Raw genomic sequence first — 19,672 nt, 5'->3', positions numbered from 1 at the left:
ATATGTGTGTAGAATTATCTGGGAAATAAATTGTTAAAGGTGTTTTTATCTGTCATAGCAAATGATGTCTGTACGTGATGCCTGAAATTGGTGTGGCATGTTATGGTACAGAGAAGTACGCTTTTGTCATTTCTAGCAGAGTACAAAGCAGACTCCAAACCACAAAATAGTGGCAAATCCCGAAGTCTGTACCTATTCCTAGCTGAGTCTGCTCTGGGGTATTGCAATTAAGCCTGGCTGCAGCTCAGAAGTACGCTTGGATGATGGTCTTGAACATCAGAATGTCATTTTATAGACAGTTCTTTACTGATCCCATCCCATTTTCTAGTGGAATGGTGCCTTTCCTTTATTTCTATACCCCCTGCACTCCTATATTGTAGTTATATACGGTGACCTGTCTAGCATTTTTGTTGTGCTACTGAAGCCCATCTCCGTGTTCTGCAGCACACTTACATAAATTATTGTGGTCTGTGTATTATAAGTTATTCAGTGTTAAAATGCAGTGGGTAGTTGAACCAGGGTGTCCCTGTGCTGTGAGATGTTAGATAAAAATAAAAAAAATCCCACAAACTCTCTGGTTGCTAGTAAAGCGCGGATGATTTTGGATACCTACAGTCACTTGTAGAATTGGCTGTGCTGCCTGTCACAGGGACTGATAATGCCTGGGTAAATCTGTTGTATGTGTAAGCATTTTGCCAGTTTACCTCAACCCTCATCCAGTCCATCCTGCTGCTTCAGTGCTGATGGTCTCTCAGGCCAGGACTGCCAAATCATTCTGAAATGTTTTGTGATGAGCTCTAAGGAAAGCAGAGACAAAATCACTAAGCTCTTTTTCACTTGACTGAATCAGGCTTTGTATCTGGCCCTCCAGATGGAGAATACGAAGAAATTTAGTGTACTTCACCACCCAGGGAACTTAGCTTTGCTGAATGACATAATATTCTTCATTAAAAAAGAATAAAATAGAGGGGGGGAAAGGTAAAACAATATAAATAATGCTCATATTATTAGACAGTCTTGCCTTGTGGAGTCAATGTGATTTCCTGTCAGGTTTTATTAGCTAAATATACCTCTTCTGACATATATCCCTTTTGACATATACCCCTTCCATAGGGGTGGAGAGACTATGTTTCTGATTTTTTTAGAAATTGGAAATCTCTGATGACAAGAATTTGTACTTTAAGCAGAACTGAAGATACTTCAAAACCTCGGTGTGTCATAATATTAAGAACTATGTTCTTTTTTGCTTGCATGAGTTTCTCCCTCTGCTGTGGTTTTGGGAATAAATGCCTAGGACAGGCAGAATATATGCTATTGTAGTGGTGTGTGAGAAATGCAATCTATACCCTTGATACCAGCTTTAGAAAAATTCAAATCACCTACTCACTGCATGAGCTAACTGTGATGACGAGCAAGTGAAACAGCACTAATTCTATGTGGGTTTATCTCCTTTGGGATGACTATGGGTGGATGAAGATAGTAGAGTTTGTGTTTGCCGCTGATCCATATTCATCAGTGTTTTATGTGGCAGAACGAACATTAGCTGTGGTAAGTCTGCAGCTCTGTGTAAACACAGTGGTGAAATTTTGGATAGAGGGATACTACTGGGTGTACGCAAGATTCTCGATGTATTTATGCATGCCAACTCATTGCACCCAAAACCAAAGCCTTTTTTTCTTTTTTTTTTCTTTCCACAATACAGTGTTTTACAGAGAGCAGAGATTTTATTTAGGAAAAACTGGTTTTGACAGTATAGCTTTCACAGTAAAGAAATGGGTTAAGTGATGCCAGCAAAATTGCACCCAAAACCAAAGCCTTTTTTTCTTTCTTTTTTTTTCCACAATACATTTGTACCAAACAGTGTTTTACAGAGAGCAGAGATTTTATTTAGGAAAAACTGGTTTTCACAGTATAGCTTTCACAGTAAAGAAATGGAGTCTTTTGATGTATTGTGCTAGTGTGCCGGTGTAGCTGTAGCAGCATAGCTTTGCCCATCAAACTTTTCCAGGCCTGGATCCCAAGTTTTACCCCCCCTCGCGCTCTTTGGCAGCACAGAAGGTCAACTTCATCCTCTAGGAGTCATTGACCAGGTCAGGTCTGTGGTTTCGTGTTTAAGGGCAGCACAGTGCACAGTCATGCAACGTGCAACACCACGGTCTTGGTCCTACCAGTGGAAGAGGAACTATTAGGTTAGAAAAAAATATCTCAAAGATCTTGATTTTTACGTTGCATGTGTACTTAAAAAGAACTTAAAACCACATCTCTGTGTGTTCCAGATTAAATATCATGTTCTGAAAAATTAGCATGAGGATACTTGTAAATATTTTGAATTTACCAGTAGCAAATTAAGTAGTGGAGTGGAGTGTGGCCAGATTCTTTTCAGCGTTTAACATGGACTTGTTCCTGGCACATGTTCATTGAGGTGTAAAATATGCAGTTTATGCTCACTGACATTCTGTAGAAATTCTAAATATATATGATGCATACATAGAATTCTATGGAAATTAGTAATTTTTATCTGTTTGTATGAAGGAAGAAGAATTAAATTAAGGAAGTGTAGTGTGGTTGATCTAAAATTTCTTCTGCTGTATTAGTTCCCAGGTGGGAATAGGAGTTTTAGTTGGTCTAGTCAGTAATAAATAAGACTGCAGAATTAGTAATTGAAGACAGAAAATTAAATTAAAGAAAGCCAGGGCTTTGTCCTTTGTCTTAGTCACGTTTTCCTAAATATTTTGGTGAAAGTAGTAACATTACTTATTAAAAATAAATAAATAAATAAATAAAAATTAACATCACTTAAGTCTCTCAAATTCCATTCCTATTTTTTTAACATTTACAGTTTTCCAGAACTTTACCTTTAGATTTGAAAGCTTCCCTAGTACTTCTAGGAAAGGGCTTTCCCTTAGTTTCAACTAATCCATATAAGATGATTTTATGAATGTGTTGAAATACTTAAGCAATAGGGGAGGGACATTTGAGGGCATATTTAGCCAAACCCTAAAAGGCAAGTTGAGACTTCTAAAGTTAATGTTATGAGTTCTCGGTCAATTTCTTCTTTTGAATGGTTTAAAAAATGTATTTTAACCTGAAATATGATTATTTGAAAGTTACATATAGAATAATAAAAAATGCCCTGAAGTCCCTGGGTGCACAAAAATGCCATGTACCTGCCAAACTGTAATTATTGGTTCATTAAAATTGCAGATGGTGTAGTGAAATAAGTTGTTCATGAGTTCTGCTAGCCGAGTGGCATGAACCAATGAATTTACAACTTTCTGTCTGTCAAACAGGTTCCTGAAATGTCTTTATCATTTATTGATTAAAATCACAAAATGTCACGAAATGTGTATCTTAGGATGCTAACATTGCTATTTTTAAACTTTTTATACTGTATATATATACACAACCACTGGTTTTGTGTTGCTTCCCGTTTTTAATCCGTACTCGAAGAAGTTAGTTTGCAGAAAATACACAAAGTACACAACCAAGTTATCATTGCTCTCAAAATGATGCTTTGATTTCTTGTGATTTTTAATAGTGAAGCTGATTTTTTGATCAACAAATTATTTTAATGAAATTAAAATACTCAGCAAAGTAGAAAGAACCTGAGCAGTTCAGGCTCTACCACGCATTATATCAGACTATACAATGTGATGGTTTATAATTTTTCATAATTATAATCTTAGTTCAGCAAGCTCTGTCACATAAGTTATTTCCATGAGCCGTCATTATTCTTATGGGCTTGTCATGGGTTATTATGGGTTTTTCAGGGTTGAGACCTTCAAAATTGTCAATAGTTACAATTCTATGAGAATGATTTGTTTGGGGGCTGTTAAAATAGTATTATAACAGTGATTCAAGCAGAATCCTAGGAGAATTAAATCTGATTTTAAATGTTTTACATGCTAATGCTGTTTTTCTGACATATTTGCCTCTTTTTTTGGTATTTATTTTTAAATGAAGCGCTATGAACATAAAGAGTAGGTGCATCTGCTTTTCTAAAGTTTGGCAGGGTAATTTAATTGTTGATTGCCACATTTTTAAAGTTTTTTTTTCTCCTCGGATTTCTAAAAAAAATTTCCCAAACTCTCAATGCATTAGGTTAATTTAAGAAAAATAAATTCAATACAAAATTTAAAAAAAAGTCTAATCGGGACCTTTAGGAAGAACACATGCTTCAAATTGGGATAGCTCAGCTCCTAATAAAATGTTTAAACTTTGGCAAAAAGTGTTTTTGGTGTTTGTTTTATGCTGGGAGCAACTGCCCAGAAGTAAGTCTTAATTGAAAACACCCTCCTACTCTGTTGGAAGCCTGCACCAGTCAGCCTGTCTTGGAGGTTGTCCTGTCTTTTGGCACTGCAGTATCTGAGCACCTTCTGTGTAAAACCAAGAATGGCAACAAAATAGGTTTTACAGATTGGCTGGTGCCAAGCCTTTAGACCTGGGGTTAGAGTTGTGTTCGCTGTTGGGTTTGAGAGGATGGGAGAGGCTGCCTTAGCATGAGGAAAGAGGAGTAGGGGACTAGAAATGCAGGAGAGCTTGTCTCTAAAGAAGGCAAATTTGCAATGGAATGGGGAAATCTGTTTGAATTGTGTAGTGATCACAGCTGTCAACATCTCTGAGAGGAAAGGAGAGAAATTGCTTTAAAGTAAGCTGGTTTTCAAACCATTTACTCTTTCTCGATCAACATTACCCAGCTGAACTTTGCCCAGAAGCAGCTTGGTTGCCAGCGTGGGGTTTGGCAGTGATGCTGTGTGCTGCCTGTGTGACAGGCTGCTCCCACCAGGCTCTACAACTTCCAGGTAATCTTTGGTAGAGCCCACGTGGATTTGAAATGGCCATCTAATCTCAAGTGTGGCTAAAGCATGTATAACCTCAGTAAAACTCATCCAGGAGAAATACATTAGAAAGAGGAAATGGATGCTTTGGCCATAGCTGCATTCAGGAGTTGGTCTGATTCATTAGATACCCAACTGCACCAGCTTTCTGTCAACACTACATCGGTCTTGTCTGATTGAGTCTCAGCCAAATAGTCCTCCTGCCAAATTTCTGTGGACAGAATCAGATGCGATAGATTTGTAAAGCTGAGCATTTTTCATCAGCATCCTGAAGGCAGCTTTTCCCCTGTCCCTGCAGTGATGACCCAGCAGCTTCCTTGGCTGTGAACGAAGGGAGGATCAAATAGAAGTTGAGGGAGCTCTGGAGATTTTGATGACAGGAAGTTGTCTACCTTAAAAATGCTGCAGTGATGGGGAAACAGATCTGCTGAAGCTACTCCAGTTGTATTTGGCGTTTTCTCACTCTTTCCTTGTGATTAATGCAGCAAAAACTATGTAGTAGTACCCATTATGGTATACAGTAGGCTAATCTCAAAAAATGGGGGAATAGGTAAACACGTACAGTGTAGTTTTTGTCCTTGTAGGCTCTTGATTGAGGAAATCAAAGTGCATATTGCTATGCCTGTTCCCAAAGTGAAAGATTGAGCACAGAGCAGTGATTTCTATCAGTGTTTGGGTGCCACGCCTCTCATGTCACCACATCCTCTCCACTATCAGATACTGAATAACCATGAAAATACCACCTTAACTTCTGTTACTCTTCCAAGTTTGGTACATAATTTACAATCCCTTTAAAAACCCTTCTTCATTCCCCAACCAAACAAAAGTTTGGATAAATTGCTATTTTTTATAGACTCTCTGAGTAGGCAGCTCTAGCATTTTTGGCAGAAACGTGGAGTACGTCGAGCTAGGTTTGAGTATTACTGTTATGTATCCGCAGCACCATGCTGAAATTCAGTTTGATTTGGGAAACAAAACTTTTAAGAAGGGCTTTTATTTAGCACACATGAAGAGATACTGAATAACCATGAAAATACCACCTTAACTTCTGTTACTCTTCCAAGTTTGGTACATAATTTACAATCCCTTTAAAAACCCTTCTTCATTCCCCCACCAAACGAAAGTTTGGATAAATTGCTGGTTTTGATAGACTCTCTGAGTAGGCGGCTCTAGCATTTTTGGCAGAAATGTGGAGTACATTGAGCTAAGTTTGAGTATTACTGTTATGTATGCGCAGCACCACGCTGAAATTCAGTTTGCTTTGGGAAACAAAACTTTTAAGAAGCACACACATTTTTTTTTTCATGTAAATGAGCCAGTGATGCTAGTTCATAGGTTGCGTAAGGAGGATTTGTAAATAAAAGTAAAATTTTCTCTGCATTGTAGTGGTAATTACATTTACTTTTATTTATTTAAACAAATTTAACACCCAAGAGAAATAGTAGTACCATCAAGCTTCACATCTTGTGTGTCAAAGGCTGCACAGTTTCTGCCAGTTCTTTCGGTGTAGAGCCAAATCTCTTGTGTTTGGCTCAAGTGTGTTTTCTGGAAAAAAGTCTGAAATAGGAGACAGCAAAGGAATTTGAGAGGATGATGATACAGTTAAGAATCAAACTGTTTGGCTCAAGTGTGTTTTCTGGAAAAAACTAGTCTGAAATAGGAGACAGCAAAGGATTTTGAGAGGATGACGATACAGTTAAGAATCAAACTTTTGAAACTATGTGTATGTAATATACCTACTGTGTGTAACAAGGCAAAGAAAGACAAATGGTGTTACTCATGAGCAAGCAGAGCTTCAACACATGAAAATGTTGGAGGTGGGACTTGAGCAATTAGTTCAGCAATTAACCTTACCCAAAGGTACCTGTGCTGCTCCTGAGGTATTTGTAGTAACACTGTGATACACCGCGCTGGTCTCCATGGTACTAGTCGGTACATTGACACATTTTTGTTTACTCTTTCTGGGTTAAAGATCTTGAAATTCGCATTTTTGAGGTGACATCCTAAATGTCTTGTCTGGACTTAACTGCTAGAGGGTACAGCAGAGGGCTACAAAGATCATTAGGGGCCTGGAGCATGTCTCTTACAAGGAGAGGCTGAGGGTTTTTAGTCTAGAGAAGAGAAGACTGAGGGGGGATCTAATCAATGCTTATAAATACTTAAAGGGTGGGTGTCAAGAGGATGGGGCTGGTCTTTTTTCAGTGGTTCCCAGGGACAGGACAAGAGGAAATGGGCACAAACTTGAACATAAGAAGTTCCACCTAAACATGAGGAGTAATTTTTTTTTCTTTGAGGGTGGCAGAGCCCTTAAATAGGCTGCCCAGGGAGGTGGTGGAGTCTCCTTGTCTGGAGACATTCAAAACTCACCTGGACAAGTTCCTGTGCAACCTGCTCTGGGTGGACCTGCTGTGTCAGGGGGGTTGGACTAGATGATCTCCAGAGGTCCCTTCCAACCCTGTGTGATTCTGTGACATTCAGTTTCTGTGAACCTTTTCAAGGAGCTATCCCAAGGCTTGGTATTTCATATCTGTGAAATCTCTTGGTGTAGTTCTTGGTAAATCAGAAGATGAATATATTTGTCCCCATGAATCATATTACTCCGTCAGTAGCAGAACAGGATTAATGTTGACTGTTTAACATTCTCTGACCTGTTAGGCTTGATACCACACTGAGAGGTACAGCATTATGAGAGATGCAGAAATAAGCATGTAAAACATTTTCTGGCACAGTGTTCTTTGAGAAATTGTGTCACAGACTTCTGCACATTGACTTGCTGATGCCTCTTATGAGTCATATGCATTTCTGCTTCTGCTGTTCATGTCTATAACCATATATATCTATATATACATTGTCTTTTTAGGGCAGCATTATGAGAATGAGCAATGGTCTAATGCTCAAGCTCTCTAGAAAATATTATAAATTATCCTGGGTTTTTGTTGTTTGCTTGGTTTTTGGTTTTCTCCTCGCGGAGTGACATCTTGCCAGGCTGAGCCAGAATGCCCTTCTTACCCTGCAGGTATAGAAGAAAAAAATACATTAATGTGTTACAGTCCTCTGATTGTGCTGTTCTGCCTGGGATTCCTGGGATATGCTTTAGCCTCTGTTTTGTTTTATGAGACAGGGGTTAGAGAGCTGATTGCGAGGAGGATGATTCTGAGCTAATGTGAATGTTGGTGGTTTGGAATACATTCAGTAAATGACAAACCCAGTAAAAGAGCATGACTGCATGTTCTCAGTGTTTACAGTAGTTCCCTGTGTTCAATTGCAGACCTCAAAAGAGGACCTTCTACAAGCTGATTTTGAAGGAGCTTTGAAATTCTTCAGGGTTCAGTTGCCCAAGAGGTACAGAGCTGAAGAGAACGCCAGAAGACTGATGGAACAAGCCTGCAACATTAAGGTAAGGATGGTCTTAATTTCTTCTCGTTCACCCGGGGTATTTACAGAAAAAGTAAGATATAACATTGAGAACGGCAGTAGCATGTGGAAGGTGAAGTAATGAAATAATTAATGTATTGCTTTTTATGTATGCTTGTATATTTATACATGTACGCACACTTTTTATATTTAAAGAAAGTAAAATACAAAGCTTGTCCCTCTTTGTCTGCTTCGGTGCAAGCTAATAATTAAAATACTGGTGCATGATCAAAAAATGGAATTATCAGAACTTGCTAATTCATTAATTGATTTGTAAACCAATTAATCAAATGTATGATAATCATGCAACCAAAGGTCAGATATTACTTGTTTTGCCCAGAAGCTAGCTATTTGCAGAACGCTGCTGTACCATGCAATTGTATTGGGGTAGAAACTTAGTTTTGTTTGTATACCAAGCTTACCATGGCAGAATATCTTTTTATATTCTACCCTATCCAAGACTGTGCTGTCAAAAGGTAGGCTGCTTTGAGAGTCTGGAGCACAACTATTAGGATTGTCATACACAATGGCAAATTAGAGGAGCCTTACCTTTTTGAGGATGGAAATCTTCTGTTAAAAATGCCCACAGAGGATCATAAAGCTGTTGTTTGAAAGATCTGCTATTTTTTTCTGGGATTTTTTTGTTGGAATATGTATAGCTATGGAAGGGCTTAACATTTGGTCTTGGAAAAAAAGTGCTTTTGTTATTCCTTGGAGTGGGAGTGCTGATGGGAAATGTGTGTTTGGTGTGGCCCAATAATGAGCTGAGAACATCACATCAGAAAGAAAGCCCTTCTGATACCCTGCCTTTTTTTCCTCTCTCAATATATTTATTCATTTCCTTTTGTGCTGCTTAATGTAATGGTTTATTAAGCTAGGGCTTTTTCCATACTGGGTAAAACTCTGATCTTGTGAAAGAGTGGGACTTGCCACAGTAATGTTTGTTCCAGCCAGAAAAAAAAAGATCTGTGCAAAGGTTTTATTAAAATTGGATTTGGATTTCAACTCTGCTGCTGAAAGACAGTATTTGGGAGTAAAAGATTATAGTTCGATGCTTCGTATTTAGTCCTTTGCTCAGTTCTTGAAAATGAGTCATTTAAGGATTTAACAAGTACAGTAAAATTATGTTGTTTACTCAGTGTGTATTTTTCTGATGGGAGGTTAAAATAAAAGTCTTCATGGTACTTTTTGTAAGAAATAGTTACTGATTTTCTCGGGCCTACCTTTCTCATTTCCTTGTGCAATATATTGTGTGTTACATGATATTTTTCGTTATTTTTTTAATTTCTATTGGGTATGTACGTATATATGATGTGTTTTACTGGGAAACTATTTTGAAATGCGTTTGAGGCAGATGTTCAATGCATGGTATGGGTTCAGCACACGGGGCCTTCTGCAAAGCAGAGTATAAAATTCTGAGCTGGTGGTTGAAGTGAAGGGACGGCGGCTGAAAGATTTGGCAGCGACTCCACTGCCTGTGCAGGATTTCACACATTCTGTGTTCCGGCCCTGAAGAGAAAAGCACAGATGAGAACAGCAGACACGGAGTCAGGGCGCTCTCCTGCATGTTACAGAAGTACACGAGGACTAGCAGGAATTATTGGAATGGAGGGAGAATTCAGGGCTGAGACCTGGGGTTATCAGGGATGGGGAAAAGTAGAAGATCACAGAATCACAGAATCTTCTAGGTTGGAAGGGACCTTAAAGATCATCTTGTCCAACCGTCAACCTAACTGACAAAAAATAGACACCCACACAACAAACAAGGAGCATCATCACTAAACCATACCTCCCAGCACTTCATCAACCCGTCTTTTGAACACCTCCAGGGATGGTGCCTCAACCACCTCCCTGGGCAGCCCATTCCAATGCCTGATAACCCTTTCGGTGAAAAAATTTTTCCTAATATCCAGCCTGAACCTCCCCTGGTGCAACTTGAGGCCATTTCCTCTTGTCCTGTCGCCTGTGACTTGAGAAAAGAGACCGACCCCCACCTCTCTACACCCTCCTTTCAGGGAGTTGTAGAGAGCAATAAGGTCTCCCCTCAGCCTTCTCTTCTCCAGGCTGAACACCCCCAGCTCCCTCAGCCTCTCCTCATAAGACTTATTCTCCAGACCCCTCACCATCTTTGTTGCCCTTCTCTGGACCCGCTCCAGCACCTCAATGTCTTTTTTATGGTAGGGGGCCCAAAACAGTACTCAAGGTGAGGCCTCACCAGTGCCGAGTACAGGGAGTACAGATATAAGTTACCTTCTGCTGCGTTAGTAACACTCCACCCTTGTAAGGAGTGTAGTTGGCTTCTGTGAACTCATTCCTTCATTCAGATATAAGACATAGGAGAGGCTCTAAACTGTCCTCTGAAGGGTCTTTTGATAGTTAAACTAGGAACAACTTAGCCCATGGAGAGAGTTCTGAATCTCAGAGCCTTTTGGTTCCTCTGAAGGGTCTTTTGATAGTTAAGCTAGGAACAACTCAGCCCATGGAGAGGTGAGTTCTGAATCTCAGAGCCTTTTGGCTAAGGTTGTTGTCAGGATTAATGGCTTAGTCAGGAAAGTTAATCTAAATAGGGAAAACTCTGGACCTAAGGTAGTCTATTTAAAGCAGCAAAAATGTGAAAGACCTCAAGAACTTAGTATGAGGAAATACAGTCAGGAAAGTTAATCTAAATAGGGAAAACTCTGGACCTAAGGTAGTCTATTTAAAACAGCAAAAATGTGAAAGACCTTCAAGACCTTAGTATGAGGAAATACAGTGCAGGATCTTATTGGAGGGGAGGGTGATACTTATTTCAAATTAATCTCTTTTCACTCCCTTGCCCTCCTGTCACAGATGCCAGTCATACTGATTGCTGTGTGCTCACCAACACCAAGGCTTCTGTGTGGCCAGGGTCACCTGTGTGTGATGAGAGTGAGGGACAGTGCCTCTTAATGGCTTAGTCAGGAAAGTTAATCTAAATAGGGAAAACTCTGGACCTAAGGTAGTCTATTTAAAACAGCAAAAATGTGAAAGACCTTCAAGACCTTAGTATGAGGAAATACAGTGCAGGATCTTATTGGAGGGGAGGGTGATACTTATTTCAAATTAATCTCTTTTCACTCCCTTGCCCTCCTGTCACAGATGCCAGTCATACTGATTGCTGTGTGCTCACCAACACCAAGGCTTCTGTGTGGCCAGGGTCACCTGTGTGTGATGAGAGTGAGGGACAGTGCCTCTGAAGTCCTCACTATGTCTCTTGGGTTCCTTTTGATTGATGACAATAAACTGGCTTCTAGACAAAGTTTTGGTATTCTTTAGGAGTCAAACAGTTCTCGTGGTATGATCTTTTCCTCAGAAGCTTGCTTGCTTCAGCCTGTCATTGCTGTCCTTTGTTTCCAGAGACATTGTGGGTGGGTGTGTGGCTTCCAGCCTGGTTTCCTGTTGGCAGAGTTGTAGCTTTGCTGTGGGTCTCTGGCTGGCTAGGCATCTCTAGTATGGCCTCACCAGGGTGGTGGTCTTCTGGTCCAGGTGTAGCAATACATTTTTCATCATTTGCCAGTTTGACTGCTGTCACTCGTGTCCTTGCATTTCAGTGCATGCCGTTCTAATAACGTTCTCAGTATCATTTCTTCTGGTGCTTTTGTGTGCAGACACTTCCATTCATACTTCTTTCATACTGGTCATAGTATTTCTGTTACGCATCCCTTCTCGGTGATTATGTGTTGCCTTGACTCTGTTAACTCCATGTCCCATGTTCAATTAAAACACACAAGGGTTGAACTGACTTCACATTTGCAGTTTCTATTTATTTGGATCAACTTTTCTCACTTTTGCTGGCTAGAACGTCCTTAGAGAGCCAGATCTGAATCACAGGAATATAACCTCTGACTGGAGATGGCACATTAATTATTTGATAGGCAGAAAAGAAAATCACCTCATAATGAAGAAGGTGGTTGGGGGTAAACAATATGGTTTTGCGAAGGGTAAATCATGCTTAACCAACCTGATGGTCTTCTTTGATGAAGTGACTGCCTTGGTGGATGCGGTGAGAGCTGAGGATATTGTTTATCTCGAGTACAGCAAGTATAGACAATGTCTCCCATAACACCCTTATAGACAAAGGGATGAAGTATGGACTAGATTAGTGGGCAGTGAGGTGGACTGAAATCTGGTTGAACTGCTAGGTTCAAGTGGTTGTAATCAGCAGCAGGATGTCCAGTTGGAGGCCAGTCTTTAGTTGTACCTCAGAGGTTGATATTGTGACTAATACTGTTTAGCCTCTTCGTTAATGACCGGAATGATGGAGCAGGAGCACCTTAAGCAAGTTGGCAGATGACAAAAAGCTGGGAGGAAGGGTTGATAGACCAGATGGGTATGCTGCCATCCAGAGGGACCTTGACAAGCTGGAGAAATGGGCCGGCAGCAATCTTGTGAAGTTCAACAAAGGGAAGTGCAAGGTCCTGGGAGGAACAACTGCGTATCCCAGTACCTGCTGGGGCCAGTTGGCTAGAAGTCAGCTTGGCAGAAAAGGCCTTGGGGGCCTGGGGGACACCAAGTTGAACATGAGCCAGCAGTGAGCCCTTTCTGCAAAGACAACCAATGGTATCCTGGACTGCACTGGGAGGAGTGTTTCCGACGGGTCAAGGAAGTCATCTTTGACCTCTACTTAGTGCTGGTGGGACGCATCTGGAGTACTGTGTCCAGGCCTGGTCTCACCAGGACAAGAGATATAGCTGCAATGGTGAGAGTCTAGTGAAGGGCCATGAAGATGAAGAGGAGAGTCTAGTGAAGGGCCATGAAGATGAAGGGTCTGGAGCATCTCTCCTGTGAGGAGAGGCTGACTGAGCTGGAGTTGTAATCAGCAGCAGGATGTCCAGTTGGAGGCCAGTCTTTAGTTGTACCTCAGAGGTTGATATTGTGACTAATACTGTTTAGCCTCTTCGTTAATGACCGGAATGATGGAGCAGGAGCACCTTAAGCAAGTTGGCAGATGACAGAAAGCTGGGAGGAAGGGTTGATAGACCAGATGGGTATGCTGCCATCCAGAGGGACCTTGACAAGCTGGAGAAATGGGCCGGCAGCAATCTTGTGAAGTTCAACAAAGGGAAGTGCAAGGTCCTGGGAGGAACAACTGCGTATCCCAGTACCTGCTGGGGCCAGTTGGCTAGAAGTCAGCTTGGCAGAAAAGGCCTTGGGGGCCTGGGGGACACCAAGTTGAACATGAGCCAGCAGTGAGCCCTTTCTGCAAAGACAACCAATGGTATCCTGGACTGCACTGGGAGGAGTGTTTCCGACGGGTCAAGGAAGTCATCTTTGACCTCTACTTAGTGCTGGTGGGACGCATCTGGAGTACTGTGTCCAGGCCTGGTCTCACCAGGAGAGAGATATAGCTGCAATGGTGAGAGTCTAGTGAAGGGCCATGAAGATGAAGGGTGAAGAAAGGCTGAGCAAACTGGGGCTGTTCAGCCTGGAGCAGAGAAGGCTCAGGGGGATCTTATCAATGTACGTAAATACCTGGTGGGAGGGACTAAAGCATAGGGAGCCAGGGTCTTCTCAGTGGTGTCCAGTAAAAAGACAAGAGGCAACGGGCAAGAAATGAAATAAAATAATTTATGTTTAAAAGCTATTTATTTCAGGGGTGATGAGACACAGGAACATGTTGCCCAAGGAGGTTTTGGAATCTCCATCTGTGGGGATACTCAACTGGCCCTGAGCATCCTGCTATAGTTAACAGGGTAGTTTAGACAATATGTTCTCCAAAGGAGAGAAGGCTCAGGGGGATCTTATCAATGTACGTAAATACCTGGTGGGAGGGACTAAAGCATAGGGAGCCAGGGTCTTCTCAGTGGTGTCCAGTAAAAAGACAAGAGGCAACGGGCAAGAAATGAAATAAAATAATTTATGTTTAAAAGCTATTTATTTCAGGGGTGATGAGACACAGGAACATGTTGCCCAAGGAGGTTTTGGAATCTCCATCTGTGGGGATACTCAACTGGCCCTGAGCATCCTGCTATAGTTAACAGGGTAGTTTAGACAATATGTTCTCCAAAGGTCCCTTCCAACCTCGACTATTCTGTGATTCTGTGGGTCCCTTCCAACCTCGACTATTCTGTGATTTTATAATTAGATATTATAATTGTATTTCTTTACAAACAGGAGCTAATAATTGCAGGAGTTGACATGCTCAAATAGGAAATTATAGTGTTGTTATGGTTTAACTCCAGGCAGCAACTAGAACCACGCGGTCGCTCACTAACGCACCCACCCCACCCTCTCTTTTTGCCCCCACAAGAAACAGGGGGAGAAGAGGAAAAAAAGGAGGGGAAAGGGAAGAAAAAAAATATTGTGGGTTGAGATAAAGACTGTTTAATAGAAACAATAACAGAAAAGGAAAAATAACAATAATAATAACAGCGATAATGACACGCGTCACTCTCACCACCTGGTGAATTGACACCGTCCCTACGTAGTGATCACAGATTCTCACCCTCACCCTGCTATTCCCCATTTATATACTGAGTGTGACATCTATGGTATGGAATATTTCATTGGCCATTCCATCGTTTTCTCTATTTTTCTATGGGAAGCTGAAAAAAGTCCTTGAATAGTGTAAATATCACTTAGCAACAACTAAGCCCAATAGGTATTATTGACATTCCTTTCACAGCAATCGCTGGAAAGAAAATTAACTCTTTCTCAGGTGAAACCAGGACAAGTCTTGATAATCATCATTAGAAGGGAATGCAGAAGCTATATGAGGAGTAGTTGTCTGTCTGGTTGAATGCAGCAAAATGTGTTCTGCTCAAAAACCCAAACAAGACCCTTAAGCATGTTTTTTTATCTGCTGTATGAATGAGGCGCTGTGTGTCTTCTCACTCCTGTATTAGTATTTGTAGACTAAACACCAGATGTTTTTAGAGTAAGTGCCAGGGAGTGCTTTCTTTAGGTTTCCAAACTAATTACTGAGGCATAAAAATGTGAAAAAGGAATTATGGTATGGCCATGTTTCATAGTCTGGCTATGTCTTTTCCAGGGTTTCTTTACATTTTGTTCCCACATTACTGCAAAACCAAGCAGAAGTTAAACATGTAATAATAATAATAATGCTCTTTTCTTGAGCTCTAGCTGACATTGTGCTAGAGAAGGCAAATGAAAAAATACTTAGTGTTTTTTCTCCATAACTTCACAACTTTGTAAGTTTAACTCATGAGTTCAGGACCTAACCTTGGATTTTGAAGGTGCCGCATTGGAAATAGTTTAATCTTTCTGTTTTTAAAACAGAAAGGATTAGCATCAATCTCTCCCTTAAGAACATCTCTGCAAATATGAAGAAAAAAAGCTCCTGTTTATTGAAAATTGTATATAAAACGTGGTAAAGAATGACACATTCAATTAAGGACTATCCATGTTGATTGCTCACCAGATCTGAATTTCGGTCATTTACCAGTAAGGAAATCACTGTGAACAAACTCAGTGGAATTAGAAATAATAGCAGTATTTTCCAGCAAGTGATGGTTGGGTAGTATTCCGTGGTTTAGGAATATTTTGAACTAATTCATATTTTGAACTAATATGGCATGAGAAACTTCCCTTTGGTTTTGTCATATGCATCTATGAAGGCATCTGCCGAGACTCTCAGGGCAGATAGAGCCTCCCATTTCCTTGCTCAGAAACAGTCAAACAGAGAAAAAAGACATAAATTCTGAGTAGGGTGTCAGGTGCTAATTTAAGGGTTAAAGAAATTTAATAAAAGATGAGAATTTAGAGTTAATGAATGAGGGATTGTGCTCCGTTGTTTCCTGTTAGTTTTCTAATCTATAATGACCGGACCCTTCATTTTGCAGTGGCCTTTACAGAGGGAGGGGTGTGTTTCTCCTGGAGTACTCAGTAACAGTTTTGGTTGCAATAATGGATTTGGGGATGATAATGTTCTACCTGACCAGAGCAGGCTGAATGTAATGTCTCTAGAATAAGGAATTAGCCTAATTTCCTACTTCGTAGCACGATTACCTATGCTTTTTGTACTCAAGCTTTTGAGAGGGTGGGACTTTTTTTCCCATTTTTTATCTCTTTATGAGGGATTTCAGAGGTTTTTCTGTCTGTGGAAGCCCAGTTTGATAAATGAAAGAATGAAGAAAGAGGCTATTGTACATTAATGAAAGGTAAGCTTAATGGTGCTATTTTATTAAAACAGCAAATACATTCTGCATATTCGCTAAATCTGCCTCAGTTGCTTTTTGCATCTCATAATGCAATTTCTCTTGTAGAGATCCTAAATAAATTGTAATGTCCTTTGATTTTAATATTGGAAGCCTATCCCCTCTATTCATTATCATCAGTGGCAGGAAAGACCTGGTCTATTGAAGTTCTTCCAAGAGAAGCTTCCTCCTAACCATGTTCCCTGCTTTGGAGGAAATAATGCTCCTCAGCAGACCCAGTAGTGCTACAGGGGTGCTGTGCCTTAGGTGAGAGAAGAAAATGGCCCTGAAAAAGTGTATCTTTTTCAATGCCAAGCAAACACACACATTTTTGTCATCTGTCACTGTACTGACAAGGTTACTGACACCTCCTGGGCACACCCACAGTTGTGACTTGCACCAGGATCCTCGTTTGGCTCATGGAGAACAGCTTTACTAGCAAAATCGTAAAGAAAAAGCTAAGGTGGCAGGACCTGTGCTAAACTTTTTCTCATTTCAAAATTGTTCTTTGTGTAGTTTTAAAACAGATTTACTTTAGTAATGGTGCTATCTGTATCTTTTGAATTCACGTTGTTGTTTTGAAGCTCACACCGTAGTGATGTGGGTGAATTAATTTATTCACACCTCTGTTGGTGTTTTATCTGGAAGCAATTTTCTGCAGGCGTGGTTTAACAGGGAATTATATATTGATGTATGTGATTTTTCAATGCAAAGAAGTAAAAATAGCTCACTTGATCTCTCTAGTGCACTCTCTGTCTTGTGTTTATATACATATATGTGTATTTATCTAGTTACTTGGGTTATTTTGCTTTTGTGAGAGGTAGTAAAACAACACAAATGCAGCAGCAAAGGAGATAACTGCAGAGAGGGCATTGAAACCGCACAAGCTTTTTATTCCTTTGGTTCTGCCAGTGATGTATCTAATTAATCTTCCAATAAATGACAGTAAAAAAATTGCTCATTTATCAGCTTCTCAAGAAAAGGCCAAACCAAATTGAAAAGAATTGGGTTTAGATCTATAGAAAACCCTACTGTGCCTGTATGCAATTTCTTTTCAAAAGCCAATGATCAATTCCACTTGCCACGTCTGCACAGTTATCTCCCAAGTGCAGGATCCTGTTGTCGTCATAAGGAGGGTCACGTTTTTTGCTGCCTGTTCTGTTTTCAGCTTCAGCTTCCTTCTTTTGCTTGGCTTTGTGGTATGGTACAGCACAATGAACTGGCACCTGAGAATCAGATTTAAGTGCCTACAGGAAAATGGGATGTTTAATATTATTGTCATCTTGGGGAAAAAAGTCTTAACAACGTAGACAGTGTCATGCATTTTAAAAAACCAGTTTCGGCTGTGAAGTACTTATTTATTTGAACTCTGCATATCTGGCTTTCTAGTGACTAAGCCCGTTGCCTGGTGGTGAGGTTATATTTTCATAGAGTTTAAACATTAGTAAAAATTTTCAGTTGATTTGGGTTTTGGTTTTGTTTATTTTTTTTTCATTTGCACTGAGTAAGTGAGATCAGGTATATTGTTAGTTTATTAACAGAAAAGGAATACTATTGTATCATTAATAATTAAATATAATCACATTTTAACTAGTAGCTTTGCAACCTGACTAAAAATAACTTGCCACGTCTGCACAGTTATCTCCCAAGTGCAGGATCCTGTTGTCGTCATAAGGAGGGTCACGTTTTTTGCTGCCTGTTCTGTTTTCAGCTTCAGCTTCCTTCTTTTGCTTGGCTTTGTGGTGTGGTACAGCACAATGAACTGGCACCTGAGAGTCAGATTAAAGTGCCTACAGGAAAATGGGACGTTTAATATTATTGTCATCTTGAGGAAAAAAGTCTTAACAACGTAGACAGTGTCATGCATTTTAAAAAACCAGTTTTGGCTATGAAGTACTTATTTATTTGAACTCTGCATATCTGGCTTTCTAGTGAATAGGCCCGTTGCCTGGTGGTGAGGTTATATTTTCATGGTGTTTATACATTAGTAAAAATTTTCAGTTGATTTGTGTTTTGGTTTTGTTTATTTTTTTTTTCATTTGCACTGAGTCACCATTGTAAGTGAGATCAGGTATATTGTTAGTTTATTAACAGAAAAGGAATACTATTGTATCATTAATAATTAAATGTAATCACATTTTAACTAGTAGCTTTGCAACCTGACTACAAATATTTTTGTGTCCATGTAGCAGTCGTTTGTTGGCGTTTGTAGTTGTGCTTCTGTGAGTAATGGCAGCAACGAGAATAGTGTTGAAGGTAAGAATCTTGAAGGATCTATAAAAGTTTGAGGTGGAAAAGTGTATAGAAACATTCACCATCTGTATCCCCAGGAATTGTATCACAGTGTAGATCATGAAGAACTTTGTCCAAAGGATTAGCAGTTTAATTCAGTCAGGTGAGGTGGATATCTGAAGACATGGTCCAACAGGCCACAGAGGGGAAATATTCTGAATTTTGTTGAGGAGTCATGGCTTTCCAAGATGATAGATGTTTTCCCTTTCAGAACCACAGAAAGAAAGTTTACTCAGTCTTTTGGCTTAAGCTTTTTGAATTTGGCTCTTTCCTTCTGAATGAATAACAGCTCCTTTCCATCCTCAATTCTGAAAATAGCGGAGAGCAATAGATGAAGGTGGCAGGAAGTGTGACAGTTCTGTCTTCTGCCATCTTTGCCACGATTTGTCTAAAATAGCCCAGTTCTATGAGTAAGAGGAAGTGAAAATTTTTCCCAAGCTGAATCGGACGCATTTGAATCTCAGATGCACGCTGGCTGGAGGATTGACTAACCTCTTCTAAGGTGACACATTAAAATGTTGTATATAAAGTTTTCTGCCTCCAGTGTCTGTATGTCAAGTGGTAGCAGAGTGTAGAGTTCCCGTTGTCAGCATAGTAGTCATCTTTAGTTCTTCTTTAGAAGGGAAATGCTAAACTCTCTCTTCCTTTCAAGGAAACAAACCCAGTAACTTGTAACTGATTTTTCTGAGGGATGCCTTGAGTTTGAATCACTCACTCACAGCAAGACTGTGATGATGGTGCCTGGCAGGTTTGAGGTACGTCTTTGCACAGTAAGATAATAGCCGTTTTGAAGACAGTTCTGTGATGCAAAAAAGGCTGTAGAGGAAGAATAAATGTATACCAGGATCAGCACTTAAGACCATAATTAAAAAGAACAAAACCAGAGGCTTTCACATTTCGTGGAGAAAGAAATGTAGGTAGAATTATAGATGCAGAAATGTCTAGAAATGAGCC

General features: G+C 40.1%; 1 protein-coding gene across 1 annotated transcript in view; it reads left to right on the top strand.

Annotated features, from left to right (window-relative positions):
• Positions 1–19,672, top strand: part of LOC106890775 (rab GTPase-activating protein 1-like) — a 273,774-nt gene that overhangs the window by 192,711 nt on the left and 61,391 nt on the right. Inside the window, exon 20 of the mRNA XM_014946791.1 lies at positions 8,107–8,235. Within this exon, the coding sequence (XP_014802277.1) occupies positions 8,107–8,235 (129 nt within the window). The remainder of the gene's footprint in view (positions 1–8,106; positions 8,236–19,672) is intronic.

This window comes from Calidris pugnax, unplaced genomic scaffold (genome assembly GCF_001431845.1).
Source record: "Calidris pugnax isolate Ruff unplaced genomic scaffold, ASM143184v1 scaffold30, whole genome shotgun sequence".
Classification (NCBI taxonomy): domain Eukaryota; kingdom Metazoa; phylum Chordata; class Aves; order Charadriiformes; family Scolopacidae; genus Calidris; species Calidris pugnax.
The sequence above is the reverse complement of the archived record's forward strand: the minus strand, read 5'-3'. Positions and strand labels throughout refer to the sequence as shown.